General features: G+C 47.0%; 1 protein-coding gene across 1 annotated transcript; it reads left to right on the top strand.

The window, feature by feature from the left end:
* The first annotated feature begins 334 nt into the window (after positions 1-334).
* Positions 335-2,024, top strand: LOC109740994 (arogenate dehydratase/prephenate dehydratase 6, chloroplastic). Its single transcript, XM_020300069.4, has one exon. It carries the CDS (start codon positions 542-544, stop codon positions 1,811-1,813), a length of 1,272 nt encoding a protein of 423 aa, XP_020155658.1. The 5' UTR covers positions 335-541; the 3' UTR covers positions 1,814-2,024.
* The last annotated feature ends 24,788 nt before the right edge of the window (positions 2,025-26,812 follow it).

Here is a 26,812-nt window from a genome sequence, read left to right on the forward strand (position 1 = left end):
AACCAAGGGGCGTAGAATGCCAACATGACAAATGTAAATGCAAAAAGGCCTGGAATGACAACGTGACATATATAGTAAGTAGAAAAAGGCCTATGTTTGAGTATTTTGAAATTTTGGTTAATGGTTTTCCTATGTTGTCATCCTTTTCTTATCCTTGAATTTAGTCACATGTGGGTCTAGATACGTATAGATAAGGCATTGTTATCCAGGAGAGATATTTATGATACTTATTTTCTTACCAAAAAGAAGAAAAACACGTTCCAAAAAAAAAAGAAAAACGCATGTGTTTTTTCACCCCGGGAAATGGAAACGGGGCACGGCTCCCTCCACGACGGACGGCGAGCCCCCACCAACCCCTCCTTCCCCATAAAAACGGCGCCTTTTTTCTCTCTCACCAGCCAGCCGGTCAGCTTGGAGGCCAGCATCACCGCCTGCCCCACCCACGAGCGCCACCAACCACCCACCCTCCACCGCCACCGCCCAGAGAAAGCAGATCGACGGCCGGCGGCGAGCTCGGTAGGTAGGTACCAGGCTACCGGCCATGGAGGCCGCCGCGGCCATCCGGGGCACGGCCGCGCCGCGGATGCGCCTCGCGGGGAGGAGCAGCAGGGGATCCGGCACCGCGGCGGCGCGCGCGATCCCGGCCAGCCGCAGCGACTGGCAGACGGCCTGCGCCATCCTCTCCAGCACCAACGACACCCCCGCCCCGCCGGCGCCGAAGGTGAACGGCCAGAACAACAACAACAAGCTAGCCGCGCCGGCCGTCCCCGGCTCCGAGGACGCCGTCTCCGGCCTGGATCTGGTGCCGGCCGCGGGCGCGGGGAACCTGCCGCGCCCGCTCAGCATCAGCGACCTGTCCCCGGCGCCGCTGCACGGCGCGCAGCTCCGGGTGGCGTACCAGGGCGTGCCGGGCGCCTACAGCGAGGCGGCGGCCGGGAAGGCGTACCCGGGGTGCGAGGCCATCCCGTGCGACCAGTTCGAGGTGGCGTTCCAGGCGGTGGAGCTGTGGATCGCCGACCGCGCGGTGCTCCCCGTGGAGAACTCCCTGGGCGGCAGCATCCACCGCAACTACGACCTGCTCCTCCGGCACCGGCTCCACATCGTGGGCGAGGTGCAGCTCCCCGTCCACCACTGCCTGCTGGCGCTCCCGGGGGTCCGGCGGGAGCTGCTGGCCCGGGTGATCTCGCACCCGCAGGCGCTGGCGCAGTGCGAGCACACGCTGACGCGCATGGGCCTCAACGTGGCCCGCGAGGCCTTCGACGACACGGCGGGCGCGGCGGAGCACATCGCGGCGCACGCGCTCCGCGACACGGCCGCCATCGCCTCGGCGCGCGCCGCGGAGCTGTACGGGCTCCAGGTGCTGGCGGACGGCGTGCAGGACGACGCCGGGAACGTGACCCGGTTCGTGATGCTGGCGCGGGAGCCCATCATCCCGCGGACGGACCGGCCGTTCAAGACGAGCATCGTGCTGGCGCACGACCTGGAGGGCACCTCGGTGCTGTTCAAGGTGCTGTCGGCGTTCGCGTTCCGGGACATCAGCCTGACCAAGATCGAGAGCCGGCCGCACCGGCACCGGCCCATCCGGCTGGTGGACGACGCCAACATCGGCACCGCCAAGCACTTCGAGTACATGTTCTACATCGACTTCCAGGCGTCCATGGCCGACGTGCGCGCCCAGAACGCGCTCGCCGAGATCCAGGAGTTCACCTCCTTCCTCAGGGTGCTCGGCAGCTACCCCATGGACATGACGCCCTGGGACGCCGCGCCGTCGCCGGGCTCCCCCTCCGCCTCCGATCAACAGCAGCGCGGCTAGATGCATGATAGCCAGCTAGCTCCATGTTACTACATTACAGTCAATTGAATCAATATGCGCAAGAGATTCGTTGTTAATTTATCCCCGTTTTGATGCTCTGGTTGCTGCTAGCTGCGATTTTCCTCTGTTAATTTTGCTCTCCCACCCATTGGGCCAAATTCTTTGTGAACAAACTCGTTGAGAAAAATGAATGAATCAATCATTGGTGCCAGAGTCTTGGAGTTCGGCAGCTCGAAATGGAGGCATGCATTTGGATTGTTCTTGCATTTGCAGCAATTCCTTTTTGGTGAAATGAATGAAGCCAACCAAAAACGAAGAACAGCATCTTGCTCCATGATGTCGGAAGTCAGAAGCATGATTGGTTGGTGTGATGAGCACGTGGATGGGTGGATGATCTGTCCAGGAGAAGAGAAAGGGAGAAACCCAAATCCAAATGTCCATGCGATGCGACGCAAGTACTGTTCTTTCATTTCTGCTGCAACTTTGGTAGGTAGGTACTGAGAAGAAGTAAGTGCGTCCGTCCCTGTGCTGAAGGACAGAGATTGCCACTGAAACGCTGTAGCGATAATCTGCTATACATGCAGTAAAGATTTCGATAAAGACCAAAAACACAACGGTAATGTTATTTGGCGAAAGTCAGCGGGGAAGGGGGTGACGAACGGACGCATTTTCCTGCTAGTTTTAGTTGCGACGCGGGATCAAACGGTGGCAAGTTTAGAAGGAACGTGTCTTTCTCGGGAGAAGCTGCCATGCTGTTATGAAGAAACTGCCAACCCTTATACACCTAAAACCGTTATCTAAATGTTCGCAAATGCCAACCCCTCCCAGCGAACAGTTCGCCAGTTAAGAGGGTCCAAAAGGTAAAAGAGGATGAGGACCACCTGTCAGCCCACCATCTTATTCCCATCTCTTCTCCTTCTCACTCCCCACCTTGTCCACCTAAGCAAGTTATCCGCATCGACATGGCATGTCATCTGGACAACTGGTCCCATCGGTCAAAACGATGCTAAATTGAGCAAAACGCGAGATCAATGTTATGTGGCACATGCCTGCTCCAATTTTGGTGGCTTTTTAGGCCTTCTTTGATTTGTAGGAATTCTATGGGAAAGGATTTTCAAAGGAAAACTTTCTTTGAAGCCCTTTGGTTTATAGGAATCAATCCTTCTCATTTCAAAAAAAAAAAGCTTAGACCCAATGAAAAAAAAAATCATATCCTATGCATCAAATGACATCTCTTTCTCTACAGGGATTGAGATACATGTTATCTCGTTTCATATGATCTTTCTATTCCTATGAACCAAAGGTGGCCTTATGGTTTTAGCGATCGGTGTTGGTTTCTCATAACCTTGCCCCAGTTGTGGTGGATATGTGTCATTTACTCGATGATGTGGGGCAACAATTATGCATCATGTTTTTTAGTATGAGAAATATGTGGGCCGCGCATGTCCTCACAGTAGGCTTGCTTCATTATTTGTGTTTTACTTGTTTTCTGTTATGGCATCTCTATTCGCCTAGTTTTTGCACTATGTTGTGAAGGAAAATTTGCTCGTCACAAACTTTTGGTGACGTGAATCATTCTTTTCTCACAAACTTTTGGAAGAGACTGGACTAGCTCTTATTCCCTGTTTCTTTTAATGCCTTTTCAAATATTTGTAAGTGTTTCAGGAAATGCAGAACGACTCCCAAGAGGATATAGTACTGGTATAAATAATTTTATATAAATGTCGAAAAAATGGGGAAACATATTTGATGTATGTTTTGTCCGTGTCCTTTTGGGTGTCTAAAACATACATTTTATCTCATTTTCTATGATTTATCTATTCATGGAATGTCTAAAACGAGCGACCCCATGAGGCATCTTTAAGGGGGAAAACATACCAACCAATCTAGATGGCGTTCATGCAGTCCACGCCGCCGCGGAAGTCGTTTGGCATGTGTACGCAGAAGTGGTGATCTATATATCACGAGGTTTATTCATGAGATTGGAGGAGGTAACCAACCAATCGATCTATTGGTTATGTAGCTTACATGACACTAACGCCAGGGTTTATGTTAGTTGGGATGTGAGGCCTGAGGGCATGCTAGTGACCAATCAATGTCAAATGCGTGTCGATTTATCCCCTTCCATCTCCCTTTTATTAATGATTTGTTCAATTATGAGAAACATCCGGCTGGTTGGTCGCTTGGTGATTGATGATGTGCTTCTAGCTCTGATCCATTTCTCCTTTGTGGTCCTCTTGAATGTTTTGTGGACAAATCCATTGAGATGAACGCTGAATAAGTGGTGTATATGGAGAGAATTGATTCCTCCCTTTGGGGTCGGATCTAGGGGTGCCGTGGGTCATGGCACCCCCTATAAAAACTAAAAAATAATTTATATAAGTATATTAACCTTTTTTTTACTATTCGTTGGATTTACTATGGCGTTTAGGCACAATCATATTAGTTTAGTGTAATTTCACTAAAACTTTTATGTATGTATTGATGTTTGGCAACCCCAGTAATTTGATCCTAGGTCTGCCACTCCATCCCTGAAGGAAATATGCCCTAGAGGCAATAATAAAGTTATTATTTATTTCCTTATATCATGATAAATGTTTATTATTCATGCTAGAATTGTATTAACCGGAAACATAATACATGTGTGAATACATAGACAAACAGAGTGTCACTAGTATGCCTGTACTTGACTAGCTCGTTGATAAAAAATGGTTGTGTTTCCTGGCCATAGACATGAGTTATCATTTGATTAACGGGATTACATCATTAGGAGAATGATGTGATTGACTTGACCCATTCCGTTAGCTTAGCACTCGATCGTTTAGTATGTTGCTATTGCTTTCTTCATGACTTATACATGTTCCTATGACTATGAGATTATGCAACTCCCGTTTACCAGAGGAACACTTTGGGTGCTACCAAACGTCACAACGTAACTGGGTGATTATAAAGGTGCTCTACAGGTGTCTCCAAAGGTACTTGTTGGGTTGGCGTATTTCGAGATTAGGATTTGTCACTCCGATTGTCGGAGAGGTAACTCTGGGCCCACTCAGTAATACACATCACTATAAGCCTTGCCAGCATTGTGACTAATGAGTTAGTTGCGGGATGATGTATTACGGAACGAGTAAAGAGACTTGCCAGTAACGAGATTGAACTAGGTATCGAGATACCGACGATCGAATCTCGGGCAAGTAACATACCGATGACAAAGGGAACAACGTATGTTGTTATGCGGTCTGACCGATAAAGATCTTCGTAGAATATGTGGGAACCAATATGAGCATCCAGGTTCCGCTATTGGTTATTGACCGGAGAGGTGTCTCGGTCATGTCTACATAGTTCTCGAACCCGTAGGGTCCGCACGCTTAACGTTACGATGACAGTTATATTATGAGTTTATATGTTTTGATGTACCGAAGGTTGTTTGGAGTCCCGGATGTGATCACGGACATGACGAGGAGTCTCGAAATGGTCGATACATAAAGATTGATATATTGGAAGCCTATGTTTGGACATCGGAAGTGTTCCGGGTGAAATCGGGATTTTTCCGGAGTACCAGGAGGTTACCGGAACCCCCCGGTAACTTAATGGGCCTTAGTGGGCCTAGGTGGAAGAGAGGAGAGGAGGCCAGGGCAGGGCCGCGCGCCCCTCCCCCCCAGTCCAAATAGGACAAGGAGAAGGGGGCGGCGCCCCCCCTTCCTTCCTCCCCTCCACCTCTTCCCCCTTTCTCTCCTAGTCCAACATGGAAAAGGGGGGGAGTCCTACTCCCGGTAGGAGTAGGACTCCTCCTGGCGCGCCTCTCCTCTAGGCCGGCCGAACCCCCCCCTTGCTCCTTTATATACGGGGGCAGGGGGGCACCTCTACACACACAATTGATCAACGATCTTTTAGCGTGTGCGGTGCCCCCCTCCACCATATTACACCTCGATAATATCGTAGCGGTGCTTAGGCGAAGCCCTGCGTCGGTAGAACATCATCATCGTCACCACGCCGTCGTGCTGACGAAACTCTCCCTCAACACTCGGCTGGATCGGAGTTCGAGGGACGTCATCGAGCTGAACGTGTGCTGAACTCGGAGGTGCCGTGCGTTCGATACTTGATCGGTCGAATCGTGAAGACGTACGACTACATCAACCGCGTTGTGTCAACGCTTCCGCTTTCGGTCTACGAGGGTACGTGGACAACACTCTCCCCTCTCGTTGCTATGCATCAACATGATCTTGCGTGTGCGTAGGAATTTTTTTGAAATTACTACGTTTCCCAACAGTGGCATCCGAGCATGGTTTTATGCGTTGATGTTATATGCACGAGTAGAACACAAGTGAGTTGTGGGCGATATAAGTCATACTGCTTACCAGCATGTCATATTTTGGTTCGGCGGTATTGTGAGATGAAGCGGCCCGGACCGACATTACGCGTACGCTTATGCGAGACTGGTTTCACCGTTGCGAGCACTCGTTGCTTAAAGGTGACTGGCGGGTGTCTGTCTCTCTCACTTTAGTTGAACCGAGTGTGACTACGCCCGGTCCTTGCGAAGGTTAAAACAACACGAACTTGACAAACTATCGTTGTGGTTTTGATGCGTAGGTAAGAACGGTTCTTGCTAAGCCCGTAGCAGCCACGTAAAACTTGCAACAACAAAGTAGAGGACGTCTAACTTGTTTTTGCAGGGCATGTTGTGATGTGATATGGTCAAGACATGATGCTATATTTTATTGTATGAGATGATCATGTTTTGTAACCGAGTTATCGACAACTGGCAGGAGCCATATGGTTGTCGCTTTATTGTATGCAATGCAATCACCATGTAATTATTTTACTTTATCACTAAGCGGTAGCGATAGTCGTAAAAGCAATAGTTGGCGATACGACAACAATGCTACGATGGAGATCAAGGTGTCGCGCCGGTGACGATGGTGATCATGACGGTGCTTCGGAGATGGAGATCACAAGCACAAGATGATGATGGCCATATCATATCACTTATATTGATTGCATGTGATGTTTATCTTTTATGCATCTTATCTTGCTTTGATTGACGGTAGCATTATAAGATGATCTCTCACTAAAATTTCAAGATAAAAGTGTTCTCCCTGAGTATGCACCGTTGTGAAAGTTCTTCGTGCTGAGACACCACGTGATGATCGGGTGTGATAGGCTCTACCTTCAAATACAACGGGTGCAAAACAGTTGCACACGTGGAATACTCAGGTTAAACTTGACGAGCCTAGCATATGCAGATATGGCCTCGGAACACTGAGCCCGAAAGGTCGAGCGTGAATCATATAGTAGATATGATCAACACAGTGATGTTCACCATTGAAAACTACTCCATTTCACGTGATGATCGGTTATGGTTTAGTTGATTTGGATCACGTAATCACTTAGATGATTAGAGAGATGTCTATCTAAGTGGGAGTTCTTAAATAATATGATTAATAGAACTTAAATTTATCATGAACTTAGTACCTGATAGTATCTTGCTTGTCTATGTTAATTGTAGATAGATGACTCGTGCTGTTGTTCCGTTGAATTTTAATGCGTTCCTTGAGAAAGCAAAGTTCAAAGATGATGGTAGTGTTGGAAATATGCCCTAGAGGCAATAATAAATTGGTTATTATTATATTTCCTTGTTCATGATAATCGTTTATTATCCATGCTAGAATTGTATTGATAGGAAACTCAGATACATGTGTGGATACATAGACAACACCATGTCCCTAGTAAGCCTCTAGTTGACTAGCTCGTTGATCAATAGATGGTTACGGTTTCCTGACCATGGACATTGGATGTCGTTGATAAAGGAACACATCATTAGGAGAATGATGTGATGGACAAGACCCAATCCTAAGCCTAGCACAAGATCGTGTAGTTCGTTTGCTAAGAGCTTTTCTAATGTCAAGTATCATTTCCTTAGACCATGAGATTGTGCAACTCCCGGATACCGTAGGAGTGCTTTGGGTGTGCCAAACGTCACAACGTAACTGGGTGGCTATAAAGGTGCACTACAGGTATCTCCAAAAGTGTCTGTTGGGTTGGCACGAATCGAGACTGGGATTTGTCACTCCGTGTAAACGGAGAGGTATCTCTGGGCCCACTCGGTAGGACATCATCATAATGTGCACAATGTGACCAAGGAGTTGATCACGGGATGATGTGAGTTACGGAACGAGTAAAGAGACTTGCCGGTAACGAGATTGAACAAGGTATAGGGATACCGACGATCGAATCTCGGGCAAGTACTATACCGGTAGACAAAGGGAATTGTATACGGGATTGATTGAATCCTCGACATCGTGGTTCATCCGATGTGATCATCGAGGAGCATGTGGGAGCCAACATCGGTATCCAGATCCCGCTGTTGGTTATTGACCGGAGAGTCGTCTCGGTCATGTCTGCGTGTCTCCCGAACCCGTAGGGTCTACACACTTAAGGTTCGGTGACGCTAGGGTTGTAGAGATATTAGTATGCGGTAACCCGAAAGTTGTTCGGAGTCTCGGATGAGATCCCGGACGTCACGAGGAGTTCCGGAATGGTCCGGAGGTAAAGATTTATATATGGGAAGTCTTGTTTTGGTCACCGGGAAAGTTTCGCGCATTATCGGTATTGTACCGGGAGTGCCGAAAGGGGTCCAGGGGTCCACCAAGGGGTCCACATGCCCAAGGGGGGGCCACATGGGCTGTGGGGTGTGCGCCTTGGCCTATATGGGCCAAGGGAACCAGCCCCAAGAGGCCCATGCGCCAAGAGATAAGATAAAGGGAGAGTCCTAAAGGGGGAAGGCACCTCCGAGGTGCCTTGGGGAGGATGGACTCCTCCCTGGCCGCACCCTTCCTTGGAGGAAGGGCCAAGGCTGCGCCCCCCCTCTCCCTTGGCCCTATATACAGTGGGGGGGAGGGCAGCAACCCTAAGCCCTGGCGCCTCCCTCTCCCTCCCGTGAAACATCTCCCTCCTCCCGCAGCGCTTGGCGAAGCCCTGTTGGAATCCCGCTACTTCCACCACCACGCCGTCGTGCTGCTGGATCTCCATCAACCTCTCCTCCCCCCTTGCTGGATCAAGAAGGAGGAGATGTCGCTGCTCCGTACGTGTGTTGAACGCGGAGGTGCCGTCCGCTCGGCGCTAGGATCATCGGTGATTTGGATCACGACGAGTACGACTCCATCAACCCCGTTCTCTTGAACGATTCCGCTCGCGATCTACAAGGGTATGTAGATGCACTCCTTCCCTCTCGTTGCTAGTAAACTCCATAGATTGATCTTGGTGATGCGTAGAAAATTTTGAATTTCTGCTACGTTCCCCAACAGTGGCATCATGAGCTAGGTCTATGCGTAGTTTCTATGCACGAGTAGAACACAAAGTAGTTGTGGGCGTCGATTTTGTCAATTTACTTGCCGTTACTAGTCTTATCTTGATTCGGCGGCATCGTGGGATGAAGCGGCCCGGACCGACCTTACACGTACTCTTACGTGAGACAGGTTCCAGCGACTGACATGCACTTGATGCATAAGGTGGCTAGCGGGTGTATGTCTCTCCCACTTTAGTCGGATCGGATTCGATGAAAAGGGTCCTTATGAAGGGTAAATAGAAATTGGCATATCACGTTGTGGCTTTTGCGTAGGTAAGAAACGTTCTTGCTAGAATCCCATAGCAGCCACGTAAAACATGCAACAACAATTAGAGGACGTCTAAACTTGTTTTTGCAGGGTATGCTATGTGATGTGATATGGCCAAAAGGATGTGATGAATGATATATGTGATGTATGAGATTGATCATGTTCTTGTAATAGGAATCACGACTTGCATGTCGATGAGTATGACAACCGGCAGGAGCCATAGGAGTTGTCTTAATTTATTGTATGACCTGCGTGTCAATGAAAACGCCATGTAATTACTTTACTTTATTGCTAACCGTTAGCCATAGTAGTAGAAGTAATAGTTGGCGAGACAACTTCATGAAGACACGATGATGGAGATCATGGTGTCATGCCGGTGACGAAGGTGATCATGCCGCGCCTCAAAGATGGAGATCAAAGGCGCAAGATGATATTGGCCATATCACGTCACTTTATGATTTGCATGTGATGTTTGTCATGTTTACATCTTATTTGCTCAGAACGACGGTAGCATAGATAAGATGATCCCTCACTAAAATTTCAAGAGACGTGCTCCCCCTAACTGTGCACCGTTGTGAAGGTTCGTTATTTCGAAGCACCACGTGATGATCGGGTGTGATAGATTCTAACGTTCGAATACAACGGGTGTTGACGAGCCTAGCATGTACAGACATGGCCTCGGAACACATGCAAAACACGTAGGTTGACTTGACGAGCCTAGCATGTACAGACATGGCCTCGGAACACAAGAGACCGAAAGGTCGAACATGAGTCGTATAGTAGATACGATCAACATGGAGATGTTCACCGATGATGACTAGTCCGTCTCACGTGATGATTGGACACGGCCTAGTTTGACTCGGATCATGTATCACTTAGATGACTAGAGGGATGTCTATCTGAGTGGGAGTTCATTAAATAATCAGATAAACTTCATTATCATGAACATAGTCAAAAGGTCTTTGCAAATTATGTCATAGCTTACGCTTTAGTTCTACTGTTTAAGATATGTTCCTAGAGAAAATTTAGTTGAAAGTTGATAGTAGCAATTATGCGGACTGGGTCCGTAAACTGAGGATTGTCCTCATTGCTGCACAGAAGGCTTATGTCCTTAATGCACCGCTCGGTGTGCTGAACCTCAGCGTCGTCTGTAGATGTTGCGAAACATCTGACATACACATTTTGATGACTACGTGATAGTTCAGTGCGTAATGCTAACGGTTTAGAATTGTGGCACCAAAGACGGTTTTGAAACGTCGCAGAACATATGAGATGTTCCAAAGACTGAAATTGGGATTTCAGACTAATGCCCACGTCAAGAGGTATGAGACCTCTGACAAGTTTCTTAAGCCTGCAAACTAAGGGAGAAAAGCTCAATCGTTGAGCATGTGCTCAGATTGTCTGAGTACTACAATCACTTGAATCGAGTGGGAGTTAATCTTCCAGATGAGATAGTGATGGTTCTCCATGGTCACTGCCACCAAGCTATTAGAGCTTCGTGATGAACTATAACATATCAGGGATAGACATGATGATCCTTGAGCAACTCGCGATGTTTGACACCGCGAAAGTAGAAATCAAGCAGGAGCATCAATTGTTGATGGTTAGTAAAACCACTAGTTTCTAGAAGGGCAAGGGCAAAAGGGAAACTTTATGAAACAGCAAATCATTTGCTGCTCTAGTGAAGAATCCCAAGTTTGAACCCAAACCCAAGACTAAGTGCTTCTGTAATGAGGGGAACGGTCACTGAAGCAGAACTACCCTAGATACCTGGTAGATGAGAAGGCAGGCAGGGTCGACAGAACTATATTGGATATACATTATATGAATGTGTACTTTACTAGTACTCCTAGCAGCACCAGGGTATTAGATACCGGTTCGGTTGCTAAGTGTTAGTAACTCGAAATAAAAGCTGCAGAATAAACAGAGACTAGTTAAAGGTGAGATGACGATATGTGTTGGAAGTGTTTCCAAGGTTGATGTGATCAAGCATCGCATGCTCCCTCTACCATCGAGATTGGTGTTTGCGTTGAGCATAAACATGATTGGATTATGTTTATCGCAATACGGTTATTCATTTAAGGAGAATAATGGTTACTCTGTTTATTTGAATAATACCTTCAATGGTCTTGCACCTAAAATGAATCTCGATCGCAGTGATACACATGTTCGTGCCAAAAGATATAAAATAGTAATGATAGTACCACATACTTGTGGCACTGCCATTTGAGTCATATTGGTATAGAACGCATGAAGAAGCTCCATGTAGATGGATCTTTGGTCTCACTCGTTTTTGAAAGGATTGAGACATGCGAACCATGTCTATTGGTATATATGCGTGAAGAAACTCCATGCAGATGGATCGTTTGGACTCACTTGATTTTGAATCACTTGAGACATGCAAATCATACCACATGGGCAAGATGACTGAAGAGCCTCGGTTTCAGTAAGATGGAACAAGAGAGCAACTTGTTGGAAGTAATACATTTGATGTGTGCAGTCCAATGAGTGCTGAGGCACGCAGTGGATATCGATGTGTTCTTACTTCACAGATGATTTGAGTGGATGCTGAGAATATTTACTTGATGAAACACAAGTCTGAATTATTGAAAGGTTCAAGTAATTTCAGAGTGAAGTTGAAGATCGTCGTGACAAGAGGATAAAATGTCTATGATATGATCATAGAGACATCTGAGTTACGAGTTTGGCACACAATTAAGACATTGTGGAAAGTGTTTCACAATTAATACCGCCTGGAACACCACAGTGTGATGGTGTGTCCGAACATCATAACTACACCCTATTGGATATGGTGCACACCATGATGTCTCATATCGAATTACCACTATCGTTTATGGGTTAGGCATTAGAGACAACCGCATTCACTTTAAAAGGGGCACCACGCAATTCCGTTGAGACGACACCGTTTAGAGAAACCTAAGTTGTCGTTTCTTAAAAGTTTGGGGCTGCGATGCTTATGTGAAAAAGTTTCAGGCTGATAAGCTCGAACCCAAAGCGGATAAATGCATCTTCATAGAATACCCAAAACAGTTGGGTATACCTCCTATTTCAGATCTGGAAGCAAAAGTAATTGCTTCTAGAAACGGGTCCTTTCTCGAGGAAAAGTTTCTCTCGAAAGAATTGAGTGGGAGGATGGTGGAGACTTGATGAGGTTATTGAACCATAACTTCAAGTAGTGTGTAGCAAGGCACAGGAAGTTGTTCCTGTGGCACCTACACCAATTGAAGTGGAAGCTTATGATAGTGATCATGAAACTTCGGATCAAGTCACTACCAAACCTCGTAGGACGACGAGGATGCGTACTACTTCAGAGTAATGCGTGATCCTGTCTTGGAAGTCATGTTGCTAGACAACAATGAACCTACGAGCTATGGAGAAGAAATGGTGGGCCCATATTTCGACAAATGGTTAGAAGCCATGAAATCCGAGATAGGATCCATGTACCAGAACAAAGCATGGACTTTGGTGAACTTGCCCGATGATCGGCAAGCCATTGAGATAAATGGATCTTTAAGAAGAAGACGGACGTGGATGGTAATGTTACCGTCTATGAAGCTCGACTTGTGGCAAAGAGTATTTTCACAAGTTCAAGGAGTTGACTACGATGAGATTTTCTCATCCGTAGCGATGCTTAAGTCCGTCGGAATCATGTTAGCATTAGCTGCATTTATGAAATCTGGCAGATGGATGTCAAAAACAAGTTTCCTTACCAGTTCTCGTAAGGAAAGGTTGTATGTTATACAATCAGAAAGGTTTTGTCGATCCTAAGGATGCTAAAAGGTATGCTAGCTCCAGCGATCCTTCCATGGACTAGAGCAAGCATCTCGGAGTCAGAATATACGCTTTGATGGAGTGATCAAAGTTTTTGGGTTTATACAAAGTTTGTTAGAAACTTGTATTTACAATAAAGTGAGTGGGAGCGCTACAACATTTCTGATAAGTATATGTGAATGACATATTGTTGATCTGAAATGATGTAAAATTTCTGGAAAGCATAAAGGGTTGTTTGAAAGGAGTTTTTCAAAGGAAGACCTGGATAAAGCTGCTTACATATTGGGCATCAAGATCTATAGAGATAGATCAAGACGCCTGATGATACTTTCAAAGAACACACACCTTGACATGATTTTGAAACAGTTCAAAATAGATCAGCAAAGAAGGAGTTCTTGGCTGTGTTACAAGGTGTGAGTATTGAGTAAGACTCAAGACCTGACCACAGCAGAAGAGAGAGAAAGGACGAAGGTCGTCCCCTATGCTTTAGACGTAGGCTCTACAGTATGCTATGCTGTGTACCGCACATGAAGTGTGCCTTGCCATGAGTTGGTCAAGGGGTACAATAGTGATCCGGGAATGGATCACATGATAGCGGTCGAACTTATCCTTAGTATCTAGTGGACTAAGGAATTTTCTCGATTATGGAGGTGAAAAGAAGTTCGTCGTAAAGGGTTACGTCGATGCGAACTTTGACACTAATCCGGATGACTCTGAGTAGTAGACCGGATTCGTATAGTAGAGCAGGTATTTGAAATGGCTCCAAGTAGCGCGTGGTAGCATCCACAAGATGACATAGATATTCGTAAAGCACACACGGATCTGAAAGGTTCAGACCCGTTGACTAATAACCTCTCTCACAAGCATAACATGATCAAACCAGAACTCATTGAGTGTTAATCACATAGTGATGTGAACTAGATTGTTGACTCTAGTAAACTCTTTGGATGTTGGTCACATGGTGATGTGACCTGTGAGTGTTAATCACATGGTGATGTGAACTAGATTATTGACTCTAGTGCAAGTGGGAGACTGTTGGAAATATGCCCTAGAGGCAATAATAAATTGGTTATTATTATATTTCCTTGTTCATGATAATCGTTTATTATCCATGCTAGAATTGTATTGATAGGAAACTCAGATACATGTGTGGATACATAGACAACACCATGTCCCTAGTAAGCCTCTAGTTGACTAGCTCGTTGATCAATAGATGGTTACGGTTTCCTGACCATGGACATTGGATGTCATTGATAACGGGATCACATCATTAGGAGAATGATGTGATGGACAAGACCCAATCCTAAGCCTAGCACAAGATCGTGTAGTTCGTTTGCTAAGAGCTTTTCTAATGTCAAGTATCATTTCCTTAGACCATGAGATTGTGCAACTCTCGGATACCGTAGGAATGCTTTGGGTGTACCAAACGTCACAACGTAACTGGGTGGCTATAAAGGTGCACTACAGGTATCTCCGAAAGTGTCTGTTGGGTTGGCACGAATCGAGACTGGGATTTGTCACTCCGTGTAAACGGAGAGGTATCTCTGGGCCCACTCGGTAGGACATCATCATAATGTGCACAATGTGACCAAGGAGTTGATCACGGGATGATGTGTTACTGAACGAGTAAAGAGACTTGCTGGTAACGAGATTGAACAAGGTATCGGGATACCGACGATCGAATCTCGGGCAAGTACTATACCGGTAGACAAAGGGAATTGTATACAGGATTGATTGAATCCTCGACATCGTGGTTCATCCGATGTGATCATCGAGGAGCATGTGGGAGCCAACATGGGAATACAGATCCCGCTGTTGGTTATTGACCGGAGAGTCATCTCGGTCATGTCTGCGTGTCTCCCAAACCCGTAGGGTCTACACACTTAAGGTTCGGTGACGCTAGGGTTGTAGAGATATTAGTATGCGGTAACCCGAAAGTTGTTCGGAGTCCCGGATGAGATCCCGGATGTCACGAGGAGTTCCGGAATGGTCCGGAGGTAAAGATTTATATATGGGAAGTCTTGTTTTGGTCACCGGAAAAGTTTCGTGCATTATCGGTATTGTACCGGGAGTGCCGAAAGGGGTCCGGGGGTCCACCGAGGGGTCCACATGCCCAAGGGGGGGCCACATGGGCTGTGGGGTGTGCGCCTTGGCCTATATGGGCCAAGGGAACCAGCCCCAAGAGGCCCATGCGCCAAGAGATAAGATAAAGGGAGAGTCCTAAAGGGGGAAGGCACCTCCGAGGTGCCTTGGGAAGGATGGACTCCTCCCTGGACGCAACATCCTTCGAGGAAGGGCCAAGGCTGTGCCTGTTGGAAATATGCCCTAGAGGCAATAATAAATGGTTATTATTATATTTCTTTGTTCATGATAATTGTCTATTGTTCATGCTATAATTGTGTTATCCGGAAATCGTAATACATGTGTGAATACATAGACCACAACGTGTCCCTAGTAAGCCTCTTGTTGACTAGCTCGTTGATCAACGGATAGTCATGGTTTCCTGACTATGGACATTGGATGTCATTGATAACGGGATCGCATCATTAGGAGAATGATGTGATGGACAAGACCCAATCCTAAGCATAGCTCAAAGATCGTGTAGTTCGTTTGCTAGAGCTTTTCCAATGTCAAGTATCTTCTCCTTAGACCATGAGATCGTGCAACTCCCGGATACCGTAGGAGTACTTTGGGTGTGCCAAACGTCACAACGTAACTGGGTGACTATAAAGGTACACTACGGGTATCTCCGAAAGTGTATGTTGGGTTGGCACGGATCGAGACTGGGATTTGTCACTCCGTATGACGGAGAGGTATCTCTGGGCCCACTCGGTAATGCATCATCATAATGAGCTCAATGTGACTAAGGCGTTAGTCACGGGATCATGCATTACGGTACGAGTAAAGAGACTTGCCGGTAACGAGATTGAACAAGGTATTGGGATACCGACGATCGAATCTCGGGCAAGTAACATACCGATTGACAAAGGGAATTGTATACGGGATTGATTGAATCCTCGACATCGTGGTTCATCCGATGAGATCATCGTGGAACATGTGGGAGCCAACATGGGTATCCAGATCCCGCTGTTGGTTATTGACCGGAGAGGCGTCTCGGTCATGTCTGCATGTCTCCCGAACCCGTAGGGTCTACACACTTAAGGTTCGGTGACGCTAGGGTTGTAGAGATATGAGTATGCGGAAACCCAAAAGTTGTTCGGAGTCCCGGATGAGATCCCGGACGTCACGAGGAGTTCCGGAATGGTCCGGAGGTGAAGAATTATATATAGGAAGTCAAGTTTCGGCCACCGGGAAAGTTTCGGCGGTCACCGGTATTGTACCGGGACCACCGGAAGGGTCCCGGGGGTCCACCGGGTGGGGCCACCTATCCCGGAGGGCCCCATGGGCTGAAGTGGGAGGGCAACCAGCCCTTAGTGGGCTGGGGCGCCCCCCATGGGCCTCCCCCCTGCGCCTAGGGTTGGAAACCCTAGGGTGGGGGGGGGGGGCGCCCCACTTGCCTTGGGGGGCAAGTATCCCCCCTGGCCGCCGCCCCCCCATCCAGATGGGATCCTGGCCGGCGCCCCCCTCCCAGGGGGCCTATATAAAGGGGGGATGGAGGGCAGCAGTATTACAGCCTTGGGCGCCTCCCTCCTCCCCTGCAACACCTCTCCCTCTCGCAGAAGCTCGGCGAAGCCCTGCCGAGACCCCGCTACATCCACCACCACGCCGTCGTGCTGCTGGATCTCCATCAACCTCTCCTTCCCCCTTGCTGGATCAAGAAGGAGGAGAACGTCGCTGCTCCGTACGTGTGTTGAACGCGGAGGTGCCGTCCGTTCGGCACTCGGTCATCGGTGATTTGGATCACGGCGAGTACGACTCCATCAACCTCGTTCATTGGAACGCTTCCGCTCGCGATCTACAAGGGTATGTAGATGCACTCCTTTCCCCTCGTTGCTAGTATACTCCATAGATGGATCTTGGTGATGCGTAGGAAATTTTAAAATTCTGCTACGATCCCCATCAGTGGCATCATGAGCCAGGCCTATGCGTAGTTACTATGCACGAGTAGAACACAAAGTAGTTGTGGGCGTTGATGTTGCCAATTCTTCTTGCCGCTACTTGTCTTATGTTGTTTCGGCGGCATTGTGGGATGAAGCGGCCCGGACCGACCTTACACGTACGCTTACATGAGACAGGTTCCACCGATTGACATGCACTAGTTGCATAAGGTGGCTAGCGGGTGTCTGTCTCTCCCACTTTAGTCGGAACGGATTCGATGAAAAGGGTCCTTATGAAGGGTAAATAGAAATTGGCTTATCACGTTGTGGTCATACGTAGGTAAGAAACGTTCTTGCTAGAAACCTACGAGCCACGTAAAAACTTGCAACAACAATTAGAGGACGTCTAACTTGTTTTTGCAGCATGTGCTATGTGATGTGATATGGCCAGAAGATGTGATGAATGATATATGTGATGTATGAGATTGATCATATTCTTGTAATAGGAATCACGACTTGCATGTCGATGAGTATGACAACCGGCATGAGCCATAGGAGTTGTCTTTATTATTTTGCCATAATGGTGCCCCGAAGATGGAGATCAAAGGAGCATAATGATATTGGCCATATCATGCCACTATTTGATTGCATGTGATGTTTATCATGTTTTTGCATCTTATTTGCTTAGAACGACGGTAGCAAGTAGGATGATCCCTTATAATAATTTCAAGAAAGTGTTCACCCTAACTGTGCACCGTTGCGAAGGTTCGTCGTTTCGAAGCACCACGTGATGATCGGGTGTGATAGATTCTTACGTTCGAATACAACGGGTGTTGACGAGCCTAGCATGTACAGACATGGCCTCGGAACACACGCAATACACTTAGGTTGACTTGACGAGCCTAGCATCTACAGACATGGCCTCGGAACACGGAGGACCGAAAGGTCGAGCATGAGTCGTATAGAAGATACGATCAACATGGAGATGTGCACCGATCTTGACTAGTCCGTCTCACGTGATGATCGGACACGGCCTAGTTGTACTCGGATCATGTTTCACTTAGATGACTAGAGGGATGTCTATCTGAGTGGGAGTTCATTAAATAATTTGATTAGATGAACTCAATTATCATGAACTTAGTCTAAAATCTTTACACTATGTCTTGTAGATCAAATGGCCAACGTTGTCCTCAATTTCAACGCGTTCCTAGAGAAAACCAAGCTGAAAGATGATGGCAGCAACTATATGGACTGGGTCCGGAACCTGAGGCTCATCCGCATAGTAGCCAAGAAAGATTATGTCTTAGAAGCACCGCTAGGTGATGCACCAATCCCACAGAACCAAGACGTTATGAACGCTTGGCAATCACGTGCTGATGATTACTCCCTCGTTCAGTGCGGCATGCTTTACAGCCTAGAACCGGGTCTCCAAAAGCGTTTTGAGAAACATGGAGCATATGAGATGTTCGAGGAGCTGAAATTAGTTTTTCAAGCTCATGCCCGGGTCGAGAGATATGATGTCTCCGACAAGTTCTTCAGCTGTAAAATGGAGGAGAACAGTTCTGTTAGTGAGCACATACTCAGAATGTCTGGGTTACACAACCGCTTGTCTCAGCTGGGAGTTAATCTCCCGGATGACGCGGTCATTGACAGAATCCTTCAGTCGCTTCCACCAAGCTACAAGAGCTTTGTGATGAACTTCAATATGCAGGGGATGGAAAAGACCATTCCCGAGGTATATTCAATGCTGAAATCAGCGGAGGTGGAGATCAGAAAAAGAACATCAAGTGTTGATGGTGAATAAAACCACTAAGTTCAAGAAGGGCAAGGGTAAGAAGAACTTCAAGAAGGACGACAAGGGAGTTGCCGCGCCCGGTAAGCCAGTTGCCGAGAAGAAGCCAAGGAATGGACCCAAGCCTGAGACTGAGTGCTTTTATTGCAAGGGAAGTGGTCACTGAAAGCGGAACTGCCCCAAATACTTAGCGGACAAGAAGGCTGGCAACACCAAAGGTATATGTGATATACATGTAATTGATGTGTACCTTACCAGTACTCGTAGTAGCTCCTGGGTATTTGATACCGGTGCGGTTGCTCATATTTGTAACTCAAAACAGGAACTACGGAATAAACGGAGACTGGCGAAGGACGAGGTGACGATGCGCGTCGGGAATGGTTCCAAGGTCGATGTGATCGCCGTCGGCACGCTACCTCTGCATCTACCTACGGGATTAGTTTTAAACCTCAATAATTGTTATTTAGTGCTAGCTTTGAGCATGAACATTGTATCTGGATCTCGTTTAATTCGAGATGGCTACTCATTTAAATCCGAGAATAATGGTTGTTCTATTTTTTTGAGAGATATGTTTTATGGTCATGCCCCGCTGGTCAGTGGTTTATTCTTGATGAATCTCGAACGTGATGTTACACATATTCATAGTGTGAATACCAAAAGATGTAAAGTTGATAACGATAATCCCACATACTTGTGGCACTGCCGCCTTGGTCACATTGGTGTCAAGCGCATGAAGAAGCTCCATGCAGATGGACTTTTGGAGTCTCTTGATTACGAATCATTTGACACGTGCGAATCATGCCTCATGGGTAAGATGACCAAGACTCCGTTCTCCGGAACAATGGAGCGAGAAACCAACTTATTGGAAATCATACATACCGATGTGTGCGGTCCAATGAGTGTTGAGGCTCGCGGAGGATATCGTTATGTTCTCACTCTCACTGATGACTTAAGTAGATATGGGTATGTCTACCTAATGAAACACAAGTCTGAAACCTTTGAAAAGTTCAAGGAATTTCAGAGTGAGGTTGAGAATCAACGTGACAGAAAAATAAAATTCTTACGATCAGATCGTGGTGGAGAATATCTAAGTCACGAATTTGGTACACACTTAAGGAAATGTGGAATCGTTTCACAACTCATTTTGGGGCTATGCTTTAGAGACTGCCGCATTCACTTTAAATAGGGCTCCGTCGAAATCCGTTGAGACGACACCGTATGAATTATGGTTTGGGAAGAAACCTAAGCTGTCGTTTCTAAAAGTTTGGGGATGCGTTGCTTATGTCAAGAAACTTCAACCTGAAAAGCTCGAACCCAAGTCGGAAAAATGCGTCTTCATAGGATACCCCAAGGAAACTATTGGGTATACCTTCTACCTCATATCCGAAGGCAAGATCTTTGTTGCCAAGAACGGGTCCTTTCTGGAGAAAGATTTTCTCTCGAAAGAATTGAGTGGGAGGAAAGTGGAACTTGATGAGGTGATAGTCACCCCTTCCGAACCGGAAAGTAGCGCAGCGCGGGAAGATGTTCCTGTGGTGCCTACACCGACTGGGGAGGAAGTTAATGATGATGATCATGAAGCTTCGGATCAAGTTACTACTGAACTTCGTAGGTCCACAAGGACACGTTCCGCACCAGAGTGGTACGGCAACCCTGTCCTGGAAATCATGTTGTTAGACAACGGTGAACCTTCGAACTATGAAGAAGAGATGGCGGGCCCGGATTCCGACAAATGGCTAGAAGCCATGAAATCCGAGATAGGATCCATGTATGAAAACGAAGTATGGACTTTGACTGACTTGCCCGATGATCGGCGAGCCATAGAAAACAAATGGATCTTTAAGAAGAAGACAGACGCGGATGGTAATGTGACCATCTATAAGGCTCGACTTGTCGCTAAGGGTTATCGACAAGTTCAAGGGGTTGACTACGATGAGACTTTCTCACCCGTAGCGAAGCTGAAGTCCGTCCGAATCATGTTAGCAATTGCCGCATACTATGATTATGAGATATGGCAGATGGACGTCAAAACGGCATTCCTTAACGGCTTCCTTAAGGAAGAATTGTATATGATGCAGCCGGAAGATTTTGTCGATCCTAAGAATGCTAACAAAGTATGCAAGCTCCAGCGCTCAATCTATGGGCTGGTGCAAGCATCTCGGAGTTGGAACATTCGCTTTGATGAGATGATCAAAGCGTTTGGGTTTACACAGACTTATGGAAGCCTGTGTTTACAAGAAAGTGAGTGGGAGCTCTGTAGCATTTCTCATATTATATGTGGATGACATACTATTGATGGGAAATGATATAGAATTCTTGGAAAGTATAAAGGCCTATTTAAATAAGTGTTTTTCAATGAAGGACCTTGGAGAAGCTGCTTATATATTAGGCATCAAGATCTATAGAGATAGATCAAGACGCCTCATTGGTCTTTCACAGAGTACATACCTTGACAAGATATTGAAGAAGTTCAATATGGATCAGTCCAAGAAGGGGTTCTTGCCTTTATTGCAAGGTGTGCAATTGAGCACGGCTCAATGCCCAACCACGGCAGAAGATAGAGAAAAGATGAGTGTCATCCCCTATGCCTCGGCCATAGGGTCTATTATGTATGCCATGCTGTGTACCAGACCTGATGTAAACCTTGCCGTAAGTTTGGTAGGAAGGTACCAAAGTAATCCCGGCATGGAACACTGGACAGCGGTCAAGAATATCCTAAAGTACCTGAAGAGGACTAAGGATATGTTTCTCGTTTATGGAGGTGACGAAGAGCTCGTCGTAAAGGGTTACGTCGACGCTAGCTTCGACACAGATCTGGATGACTCGAAGTCACAAACCGGATACGTGTATATTTTGAATGGAGGAGCAGTAAGCTGGTGCAGTTGCAAGCAAAGCGTCGTGGCGGGATCTACATGTGAAGCGGAGTACATGGCAGCCTCGGAGGCAGCACAGGAAGCAGTCTGGATGAAGGAGTTCATTACCGACCTAGGGGTGATTCCCAATGCGTTGGGCCCGATGACTCTCTTCTGTGACAACACTGGAGCTATTGCCCTTGCGAAGGAGCCCAGATTTCACAGGAAGACCAGGCATATCAAGCGTCGCTTCAACTCCATTCGTGAAAGTGTTCAAAATGGAGACATAGATATTTGTAAAGTACATACGGACCTGAATGTAGCAGATCCGTTGACTAAACCTCTCCCTAGAGCAAAACATGATCAACACCAGACGCTATGGGTGTTCGATTCATCACAATGTAACTAGATTATTGACTCTAGTGCAAGTGGGAGACTGTTGGAAATATGCCCTAGAGGCAATAATAAATGGTTATTATTATATTTCTTTGTTCATGATAATTGTCTATTGTTCATGCTATAATTGTGTTATCCGGAAATCGTAATACATGTGTGAATACATAGACCACAACGTGTCCCTAGTAAGCCTCTAGTTGACTAGCTCGTTGATCAACGGATAGTCATGGTTTCCTGACTATGGACATTGGATGTCATTGATAACGGGATCACATCATTAGGAGAATGATGTGATGGACAAGACCCAATCCTAAGCATAGCTCAAAGATCGTGTAGTTCGTTTGCTAGAGCTTTTCCAATGTCAAGTATCTTCTCCTTAGACCATGAGATCGTGCAACTCCCGGATACCGTAGGAGTACTTTGGGTGTGCCAAACGTCACAACGTAACTGGGTGACTATAAAGGTACACTACGGGTATCTCCGAAAGTGTCTGTTGGGTTGGCACGGATCGAGACTGGGATTTGTCACTCCGTATGATGGAGAGGTATCTCTGGGCCCACTCGGTAATGCATCATCATAATGAGCTCAATGTGACTAAGGCGTTAGTCACGGGATCATGCATTACGGTATGAGTAAAGAGACTTGCCGGTAACGAGATTGAACAAGGTATTGGGATACCGACGATCGAATCTCGGGCAAGTAACATACCGATTGACAAAGGGAATTGTATACGGGATTGATTGAATCCTCGACATCGTGGTTCATCCGATGAGATCATCGTGGAACATGTGGGAGCCAACATGGGTATCCAGATCCCGCTGTTGGTTATTGACCGGAGAGGCGTCTCGGTCATGTCTGCATGTCTCCCGAACCCGTAGGGTCTACACACTTAAGGTTCGGTGACGCTAGGGTTGTAGAGATATGAGTATGCGGAAACCCGAAAGTTGTTCGGAGTCCCGGATGAGATCCCGGATGTCACGAGGAGTTCCGGAATGGTCCGGAGGTGAAGAATTATATATAGGAAGTCAAGTTTCGGCCACCGGGAAAGTTTCGGGGGTCACCGGTATTGTACCGGGACCACCGGAAGGGTCCCGGGGGTCCACCGGGTGGGGCCACCTATCCCGGAGGGCCCCATGGGCTGAAGTGGGAGGGCAACCAGCCCTTAGTGGGCTGGGGCGCCCCCCATGGGCCTCCCCCCTGCGCCTAGGGTTGGAAACCCTAGGGTGGGGGGCGCCCTACTTGCCTTGGGGGGCAAGTATCCCCCCCTGGCCGCCGCCCCCCCATCCAGATGGGATCCTGGCCAGCGCCCCCCCCCCCTCCCAGGGGGCCTATATAAAGGGGGGGGAGGGAGGGCAGCAGTATTACAGCCTTGGGCGCCTCCCTCCTCCCCTGCAACACCTCTCCCTCTCGCAGAAGCTCGGCGAAGCCCTGCCGAGACCCCGCTACATCCACCACCACGCCGTCGTGCTGCTGGATCTCCATCAACCTCTCCTTCCCCCTTGCTGGATCAAGAAGGAGGAGAACGTCGCTGCTCCGTACGTGTGTTGAACGCGGAGGTGCCGTCCGTTCGGCACTCGGTCATCGGTGATTTGGATCACGGCGAGTACGACTCCATCAACCTCGTTCATTGGAACGCTTCCGCTCGCGATCTACAAGGGTATGTAGATGCACTCCTTTCCCCTCGTTGCTAGTATACTCCATAGATGGATCTTGGTGATGCGTAGGAAATTTTAAAATTCTGCTACGATCCCCATCAGCGCCCCCCCTCTCCCTTGGCCCTATATATAGTGGGGGGGGGGAGGGAGGGCGGCAACCCTAAGCCTTGGCCCCTCCCTCTCCCTCCCGTGACACATCTCCCTCCTCCCGCAGCGCTTGGCGAAGCCCTGTTGGAATCTCGCTACTTCCACCACCACGCCGTCGTGCTGCTGGATCTCCATCAACCTCTCCTCCCCCCTTGCTGGATCAAGAAGGAGGAGACGTCGCTGCTCCGTACGTGTGTTGAACGCGGAGGTGTCGTCCGTTCGGCGCTAGGATCATCGGTGATTTGGATCACGACGAGTACGACTCCATCAACCCCGTTCTCTTGAACGCTTCCGCTCGCGATCTATAAGGGTATGTAGATGCACTCCTTCCCTCTCGTTGCTAGTGAACTCCATAGATTCATCTTGGTGATGCGTAGAAAATTTTGAATTTTTGCTACGTTCCCCAACAGGTAGCAATTACACGGACTGGGTCCGTAACTTGAGGATTATCCTCATTGCTGCACAGAAGAATTACGTCCTGGAAGCACCGCTGGGTGCCAGGCCTGCTGCAAGAGCAACACCAGAAGTTATGAACGTCTGGCAGAGCAAAGCTGATGACTACTCGATAGTTCAGTGTGCCATGCTTTACGGCTAAGAACCGGGTCTTCAACGACGTTTTGGACGTCATGGAGCATATGAGATGTTCCAGGAGTTGAAGTTAATATTTCAAGCAAATGCCCGGATTGAGAGATATGAAGTCTCCAATAAGTTCTACAGCTGCAAGATGGAAGAGAATAGTTCTGTCAGTGAGCATATACTCAAAATGTCTGGGTATAATAATCACTTGATTCAACTAGGAGTTAATCTTCCGGATGATAGCGTCATTGACAGAATTCTTCAATCACTGCCACCAAGCTACAAGAGCTTCGTGATGAACTATAACATGCAAGGGATGAATAAGACAATTCCCGAGCTCTTCGCAATGCTAAAGGCGGCGGAGGTAGAAATCAAAAAGGAGCATCAAGTGTTGATGGTCAATAAGACCACTAGTTTCAAGAAAAAGGGCAAAGGGAAGAAGAAGGGGAACTTCAAGAAGAACAGCAAGCAAGTTGCTGTTCAGGAGAAGAAACCCAAGTCTGGACCTAAGCCTGAGATTGAGTGCTTCTACTGCAAGCAGACTGGTCACTGGAAGCGGAACTGCCCCAAGTATTTGGCGGATAAGAAGGATGGCAAGGTGAACAAAGGTATATGTGATATACATGTTATTGATGTGTACCTTACTAATGCTCGCAGTAGCACCTGGGTATTTGATACTGGTTCTGTTGCTAATATTTGCAACTCGAAACAGGGGCTACGGATTAAGCGAAGATTGGTTAAGGACGAGGTGACGATGCGCGTGGGAAATGGTTCCAAAGTCGATGTGATCGCCGTCGGCACGCTACCTCTACATCTACCTTCGGGATTAGTATTAGACCTAAATAATTGTTATTTGGTGCCAGCGTTGAGCATGAACATTATATCTGGATCTTGTTTAATGCGAGACGGTTATTCATTCAGAGAATAATGGTTGTTCTATTTATATGAGTAATATCTTTTATGGTCATGCACCCTTGAAGAGTGGTCTATTTTTAATGAATCTCGGTAGTAGTGACACACATATTCATAATGTCGAAGCCAAAAGATGCAGAGTTGATAATGATAGTGCAACTTATTTGTGGCACTGCCGTTTAGGTCATATCGGTGTAAAGCGCATGAAGAAACTCCATAATGATGGACTTTTGGAATCACTTGATTATGAATCACTTGGTACTTGCGAACCGTGTCTCATGGGCAAGATGACTAAAACACCGTTCTCCGGTACTATGGAGAGAGCAACTAATTTGTTGGAAATCATACATACAGATGTATGTGGTCCGATGAATATTGAGGCTCGTGGCGGATATCGTTATTTTCTCACCTTCACAGATGATTTGAGCTGATATGGGTATATCTACTTAATGAAACATAAGTCTGAAACATTTGAAAAGTTCAAAGAATTTCAGAGCGAAGTTGAAAATCATCGTAACAAGAAAATAAAGTTTCTACGATCAGATCGAGGAGGAGAATATTTGAGTTACGAGTTTGTCCTACATTTGAAACAATGCGGAATAGTTTCCCAACTCACGCCACCCGGAACACCACAACGTAATGGTGTGTCCGAACGTCGTAATCGTACTTTACTAGATATGGTGCGATCTATGATGTCTCTTACTGATTTACCGCTATCGTTTTGGGGTTATGCTTTAGAGACGGCTGCATTCACTCTAAATAGGGCACCATCAAAATCCGTTGAAACGACACCTTATGAACTATGGTTTGGCAAGAAACCAAAGTTGTCGTATCTTAAAGTTTGGGGTTGCGATGCTTATGTGAAGAAACTTCAACCTGATAAGCTCGAACCTAAATCGGAGAAATGTGTCTTCATAGGATACCCAAAGGAGACTGTTGGGTACACCTTCTATCACAGATCCGAAGGCAAGACATTCGTTGCTAAGAATGGATCCTTTCTAGAGAAGGAGTTTCTCTCGAAAGAAGTGAGTGGGAGGAAAGTAGAACTTGATGAGGTAACTGTACCTGCCCCCTTATTGGAAAGTAGACCATCACAGAAATCAGTTTCTGCGACACCTACACCAATTAGTGAGGAAGTTAATGATAATGATCATGAAACTTCAGATCAAGTTATTACTGAACCTCGTAGGTCAACCAGATTAAGATCCGCACCAGAGTGGTACGGTAATCCTGTTCTAGAGGTTATGTTACTAGACCATGACGAAC

Source organism: Aegilops tauschii, chromosome 5, assembly GCF_002575655.3.
Source record: "Aegilops tauschii subsp. strangulata cultivar AL8/78 chromosome 5, Aet v6.0, whole genome shotgun sequence".
Lineage (NCBI taxonomy): Eukaryota > Viridiplantae > Streptophyta > Magnoliopsida > Poales > Poaceae > Aegilops > Aegilops tauschii.

What these genes read in the sequence shown, in the direction of transcription:
- LOC109740994 (XM_020300069.4), top strand. Translation starts at nt 542, where the DNA reads ATGGAGGCCGCCGCGGCCATCCGGGGCACGGCCGCGCCGCGGATGCGC.